The 7,448-nt window shown below is 45.3% G+C and overlaps 2 protein-coding genes across 2 annotated transcripts in view; both read left to right on the top strand.

Annotated features, from left to right (window-relative positions):
- Positions 1 to 7,448, top strand: part of eef2kmt (eukaryotic elongation factor 2 lysine methyltransferase) — a 63,728-nt gene that overhangs the window by 31,880 nt on the left and 24,400 nt on the right. The window lies entirely within an intron of this gene.
- Positions 495 to 4,812, top strand: LOC120044734 (UPF0764 protein C16orf89 homolog). Its single transcript, XM_038989414.1, has 7 exons — positions 495 to 669; positions 1,294 to 1,446; positions 1,568 to 1,718; positions 2,171 to 2,288; positions 3,165 to 3,327; positions 3,866 to 4,006; positions 4,309 to 4,812. Exons 1-7 carry the CDS (start codon positions 495 to 497, stop codon positions 4,410 to 4,412), a joined length of 1,005 nt encoding a protein of 334 aa, XP_038845342.1. The 3' UTR covers positions 4,413 to 4,812.

Below are 7,448 nucleotides of genomic sequence, written 5' to 3'. Positions count from 1 at the left end.
GACAAAATAACTGTCTTGGTTTACACTATGAATACCTGCACCCCTCTTCTCTGTCATCAAATTTATGACATTTATAGAAACATTAATTTAATTAAACACGTCTGATGAGTGTCTACCAAAACACACCTATCCTTGACACTCTCTCGCTCTTTCTCTCTCTCTCGCTCTTTCTCTTACACTTTCTGTACCCCTCAATAATAACTTTATATTTTCCAAATCCATCACAGACAGATTAGAATGTGCTCTGGCTACTCCAGGAAGTTACAAAGCATTGAATCAAATTCCCTGAAGAAACTATTTCCATATGGACGAAATGCAACGAGCACACATTGTATTAGCCTAAGTAAATAAAATAAAAATAAAAAGCCACGTGACAGCTCCTTTTCGCCAAACATGCAAATCACTCTTGCAAATCAGGTATATGCGCTGCGTCAACCGTTTGGGGTTTAACCTCGGGCGGCTTTTGCTAGACTTTTAGTAGCCTGTATCAGAACATGGCTAGGTTTGTAGTAGAGGTGTTTTTTGTCCTTGTTTTCTCCGCCACCAATGCGGCGCATGAGGAGGTCATTGATGTGATTCTAGCCAGCCTCGCCAAAAGCGCATCGTTCCTGGAGCAAGAGCACGGTAACATCAACCTAGACGGAGTGGTCGGGTACATCATCCTGCAGGGTGAGTAGTATACTAGCGTCATTATTGTCACTGCCGTTAGTATCATTCTATATGGAGAGGGGGAAAAAATAACAGAAAGGTCTGCACACTGTAGCATACTGTATCATATATCCTCCTAATTACCACCTTTAATGAGGACGTTTCGATCTACAAGGATCTTCGTCAGGTCCAACGGAATACAAGTGCGCACATAGACTACCCAAATATCTGAGTAAATATACTGTATGTCGAGGAAACATGGATTATTTTTGATACATGTCTGGACATTAAATTGTAGTCTATCTATGTGGTTGTTTGGTTAGGCTATTGCTGGCTCAGCAAGTCAGCATGCACCAAACGCTTCCCGTTCCCGCTATTGCGGTGTCCCGCATAACAAGGGACAGTTCTTCAGGCTGTCTGATTGGCTATGTGGCATCAGTGTCATGTTGATTTGAAAGAAAACAGTAGAATATGTGATGATTTGTCGATATGGAATACAAACCTTTATGGTTGATCAACGTTTGTTATTGTGTTATTGTGGGTGTGTCAACAGATAGGAGAGCCAAATATGACTTCAGTCACTTTTAATAATTACAAATGTCTTTGAAAACATCTCTTTCCATGTCCTTGTTCTCCGGGCCCCAGCGGAGTTGAAGGAAGCAGTGAGAACTTGGCCCCACACTGACCCTCTGAGCTGGTCTCAGCGCACCGCTACGGTCACCCTGGTCAAGAGGTTGGACCAGAGCCTGGCTAAGGCTGTCACTGAGCTGGAGAAGACTGACCCCAAATACTACAGAGGTAAATACTACTACATCTCTCTCTCTCTCTCTCTCTCTCTCTCTCTCTCTCTCTCTCTCTCTCTCTCTCTCTCTCTCTCTCTCTCTCTCATCCCTCTCTCTCATCCTTCTCTCCCCTGTAGAGTTTGAGCCTCTGTTGATCTGGACCTTCTGGTCAGTACCTCATGAGTGGAGCTCCACAGATCCCTCTCTGGCCTACTCCTCCGGTCGTACCATGGAGTGTTACGATGAGACACAGAGCGACAAGTGTATGACCCTGCTTCTGGGAACATGGTACACACACACACACACACACACACACACACACACACACACACACACACACACACACACACACACAGAAATCAAATTAAATCAACGTTTATTTGTCATGTGCGCCGAATACAACAGGTGTAGACCTTACAGTGAAATGCTTACTTACAGGCTCGAACCAATAGTGCAAAAAAGGTATTAGTTGAACAATAGGTAGGTAAATAAAACAACAGTAAAACATAACAGTAGCACACCACCACGCTACTGAGCGGCACAGGGTGATGCCTCACTAAATCTCATGTATTTCAGTGTGGCAATAGGAGGGTAATATAACCCAGAAGGCCTACAGCTTCCGTTGGCCAGGTTGCTAATACATCTTTTGCCTGTATATGTGTGTACGTGCTTGTGTGTCTGTGTACGTGCCTGTGCATGTGTGTGCGTGCATGTTATATGTGCGTGTGATGGTTTGTCAGGAAGAACAACGGGACTCCTTGCATCGTGACCAAGTCATGTCGTGATACAATGACGAGGTTTGGATGTCCTAACTACTCCCTCTCTCACCAGCTGCTCTACTTCATGCTGGGAGCCAATGTGAGAACACACGCACACACACACACACACACACACACACACACACACACACACACACACACACACACACACACACACACACACACACACACACACACACACACACACACACCTAACTTTCTATGCTCCACTCCTATCTTCCCCAATTTCCCTCCCTCCCCATCTCTCCCTTCCTAACCCCCTCCTCCCTCCCTCTCTCTTCTACCTTCCCTGCCTCCCTCTCTCCCTCCCTAACCCCTCCCTCCTCCCTCCCTCCCTAACCCCCTCCCTCTCTCCCTCCCTAACCCCCTCCCTCTCTCCCTCCCTAACCCCTCCCTCCTCCCTTCCTCTATCTCTCCCTCCCTAACCCCTCCCTCCTCTCTCCCTCTCTCCCTCCCTAACCCCCTCCCTCTCTCCCTCCCTAACCCCTCCCTCCTCCCTTCCTCTATCTCTCCCTCCCTAACCCCTCCCTCCTCTCTCCCTCTCTCCCTCCCTAACCCCTCCCTCCTCCCTTCCTCTATCTCTCCCTCCCTAACCCCTCCCTCCTCTCTCCCTCTCTCCCTCCCTAACCCCTCCCTCCTCCCTTCCTCTATCTCTCCCTCCCTAACCCCTCCCTCCTCTCTCCCTCTCTCCCTCCCTAACCCCTCCCTCCTCCCTTCCTCTATCTCTCCCTCCCTAACCCCTCCCTCCTCTCTCCCTCTCTCCCTCCCTAACCCCTCCCTCCTCCCTTCCTCTATCTCTCCCTCCCTAACCCCTCCCTCCTCTCTCCCTCTCTCCCTCCCTAACCCCTCCCTCCTCCCTTCCTCTATCTCTCCCTCCCTAACCCCTCCCTCCTCTCTCCCTCTCTCCCTCCCTAACCCCCTCCCTCTCTCCGTCCCCCCTGCCCCCCTCCTCCAGAGAGGTTGTTCTGCCATGTTGAAGGGGGACATGCGTACGGCGCGTGCTAACCTAACAGAGAGACAGTACCAGGGGATATTCTGCTCCAACATGCTGAAGGGAAACATGGACATCATACAGAAGGACTTCACCGGGGAGACCCAGGACATCTTCATCGAAAACAGTCCGTCTCAAATTACACCCTGTTCTCTATATAGTGCACTACTTTTGACCAGGACCCAATGGCACCTTATTCTCTATATAGTGCACTACTTTTGACCAGGACCCAATGGGACCTTATTCCCTATATAATGCACTACTTTTGACCAGAGCCCAATGGGACCTTATTCCCTATATAATGCACTACTTTTGACCAGAGCCCAATGGGACCTTATTCCCTATATAGTGATACTACTTTTGACCAGAGCCCAATGGCACCCTATTCCCTATATAGTCCACTACATTAGACCAGAGATCTATGGCACCCAATTCCCTATATAGTGCACTATATTAGACCAAAGATATATGGCACCCATTTCCCTATATAGTGCACTACTTTAGAGCATGGCCTATCTGTGTATACTCCAAGTAGACTAGAGTGTCTATGAAGCAGTATGACAGTCAGTGTTTAGAGAAACATAACATGTAAAACCTTTATAAGTTGTAGTTTGTTTAAAATGAAACCATGATTTTACTTTCTATATCTTCCTCCCTCTCCACAGTACTGCTGTGTGGATTGGCTGGTTTCTCTGACTTTCTCAAAGTTGATTGGCTGCAGCACATTCTGAGGCTGCAGGATCAGGAAGTGGGATGTTTTACACAGCCCCACAGAAGAGTGAAGAGGAGAGAGAGAATGTTGAAGGGTGTGTGTCAAGAATATCCTTGGTGTTATGCATGGCCATACGCACACATACAGACACACACAGAGAGAAATAGCATGCACAGAAACACACACACACACACACACACACACACACACACACACACACACACAGAGAAACAGCACATGCACACGTGCACACACACACACACAGAGAGAAACAGCACGCGAACTCACACATGCACGCACGCGCACACACAAAAACAGCACAGAAAAACACACACAGAAAAACAGAACCCAGCTTCAATAAGCTTTTACTGTTCTATCTCCCCCTCCTCCCTCCAGATGGCTGTTCCAGTCACATAACAGGCGTGTCAGTGAGCGCTCTGGGAGGATACCTCAACTACTACCTGACAGAGCAGGACATCACCAAGAGACCACTCACCTGAATGTGAACCACCCTTCACCTGGACGTGAACCACCCTTCACCTGGACGTGAACCACTCTTCACCTGGACGTGTGACCCTTCACCTGGATGTGAACCACCCTTCACCTGGATGTGAACCACCCTTCACCTGAACGTGAACCACCCTTCACCTGGATATGTGACCCTTCACCTGGATGTGTGACCCTTCACCTGGATGTGTGACCCTTCACCTGGATGTGTGACCCCTCACCTGGATGTGTGACCCTTCACCTGTGTCCTAAATAGCACCTTATTCTTTACTTATAGCACTACTTCTGACCAGGGCAAACCCGTAGGGCTCTGGTGAAAAGTAGTGCACTGTGTCGGGCAGTGTGTGTCCATCCTCTCCTGGGGACCCCCAGCCGTTCCATGGTTTTCATCTATTCCACAGCACCAGTGGTGTAAACTACTTAAGTAGTACTTTAAAGTAATTTTACTTAAGTCGTTTTTGGAGGAATCTGTACTTTACTTTACTATTTATATTTTTGCCAACTTTTACTTTCACTCCACTACATTCCTAAAGAAAAGAATGCACTTTTTCCTCCCAACATTTTCCCTGACACCCAAAAGTACTAGTTACATTTTGAATGCTTAGCAGGAGAGGAAAATTGTCAAATTCACTCACTTATCAAAAGAACGTCCCTGGTCGTCTCTACTGCCTCTTATCTGGCGGACTCACTAAACACAAATGCATTGTTTTTAAATGATGTCTGAGTGTTGGAGTGTGCCCCTGGCTGTCCGTGAATTAAAAAAAACAAGAAAATCATGCCGTCTGGTTTGCTTAATATAAGGAATTTGAAATAATTTATTCATTTACTTTTGATACTTAAGTATATTTAAAACCAAATACTTTAAGACTTTTACTCAAGTAGTATTTTACTGGGTGACTTTTACTTGAGTAATTTTCTATCTTTACTTTTACTCAAGTATGATAATTGGCTAGGACACCTGATTCAACTTGTCAACTAATCGTCAATCCTTTTGACTACTTGAATCAAGTGAGTTAGTTCAGGGCTACAGCAGCATTCTGTAAGGTCTGGGGGTCCCAGAGAAGTGGTTTGAGAAGCCCTGATGTAGGGAATAGAGTGCTTTGGGACACATCCCAGGATGACACAGAGCATCAGTGTCTTATTTAGAAAATGTTTGTAGTTCACACAGATTTGATAGTAAATTATGCGTATGATGAAATCCATAACTACACAATACCATTTATAAACCTTAAACTTGAAATTAAAATATACAATTTACATATATTTTGTATGCCATTTGTTTTGCGATTTAAAAATGAAATGCGCTTATTTATTAATTTGTGACCAACACAGCGTTATTGATTTGTAGAGACATTGTATTTAAACAGAATTTTCTCCTATTTTAAGAAATGATAGTATGAAGAAATGAAGTATAACAACTAAGAACATTTGAAAAGTGAGGCTCCTGGGCCTTTGTTCATCAGACTGTTGGCTAGCTAGGGGATAGATAGGGCCCTTTCTATTGTAGCAGACTGTTGGCTAGCTAGGGGATAGATAGGGCCCTTTCTATTGTAGCAGACTGTTGGCTAGCTAGGGGATAGATAGGGCCCTTTCTATTGTAGCAGACTGTTGGCTAGCTAGGGGATAGATAGGGCCCTTTCTATTGTATCAGACTGTTGGCTAGCTAGGGGATAGATAGAGCCCTTTCTATTGTAGCAGACTGTTGGCTAGCTAGGGGATAGATAGAGCCCTTTCTATTGTAGCAGACTGTTGGCTAGCTAGGGGATAGATAGGGCCCTTTCTATTGCAGGATAAATGTAAAACAGGAGTAAATGGTTGCAAAACGTTTTGCAACAGTCTGCGACTAATGAGTTCACCTCTGGAGACTCAACCAGCTGAGAGGGATGCATAACATGTGACATGTGATCAAGGCAGCGTTGTTGTGGTAAATAGATTCAGGAAAAATGAGACATCCCTGACTGAACACACACCTTGATGAGTCAAATACTTTACTAGTATTTCAGGTGGCCTTTGATTTAGCTAGGAATACTAGCCCGTTCCATTGGTTGTGTTTGTACCAGGCAAACTAGTCAAGCAGTATGTGAACATATTTGTTGAATGTATTTGTCTGTTACCCAGAGATACTTCACATTCTGCTGCGTTCCAAATGTCACCCTATTCCCTCCTCTTGATAAGAGCCCTATGGGCACTATCTAAGTAAAAGAGGGGCGTTCGTATGCATCCTCTGAACTAACAATACCGGTATGACCAGTATGCTAATGATACATTTTCAAATATTTAACCTTTATCTAGGCAAGTCAGTTAACAACAAATTCTTATTTTCAATGACTGCCTACACCGGCCAAACCTGGACGCCGCTGGGCCAATTGTGCTCTGCCCTATGGGACTCCCAATCACGGCCCATTTGTGACGCAGCCTGGATTCGAACCAGGGTGTCTGTAGTGACGCCTCTAGCACTGAGATGCAGTGCCTTAGACCGCTGCGCCACTCGGTAGCCCCGAAATGTTGAATGGATGACGGTGATGAATCAGGTATATTATACGGAAACACTTTCCCAAGTGATGAACATGTATTTGTATTGTAACAGGGTTACTCATCCACCAGGTTTGGAGTCAATTCCAGTCAATTCAGGAAGTACACTAAAATTCACATTTTCTTTAATGTTTTTAAATGAGTAATATTTAGGATTTGGAATGACTTTCTGAAATTTCACTGGAATTAACTCCAGAGACAGAATCACAAACCACTACCACAGAGACAGAATCACAAACCACTACCACAGAGACAGAATTACAAACCACTACCACAGAGACAGAATCACAAACCACAGAGACAGAATCACAAACCACTACCACAGAGACAGAATCACAAACCACTACCACAGAGACAGAATCACAAACCACAGAGACAGAATCACAAACCACTACCACAGAGACAGAATCACAAACCACTACCACAGAGACAGAATCACAAACCACAGAGACAGAATCACAAACCACTCTTATCATGTACATTTTATTTTTATTCTG

This window comes from Salvelinus namaycush, chromosome 3, assembly GCF_016432855.1.
Source record: "Salvelinus namaycush isolate Seneca chromosome 3, SaNama_1.0, whole genome shotgun sequence".
Taxonomy (NCBI): domain Eukaryota; kingdom Metazoa; phylum Chordata; class Actinopteri; order Salmoniformes; family Salmonidae; genus Salvelinus; species Salvelinus namaycush.
The sequence above is the reverse complement of the archived record's forward strand: the minus strand, read 5'-3'. Positions and strand labels throughout refer to the sequence as shown.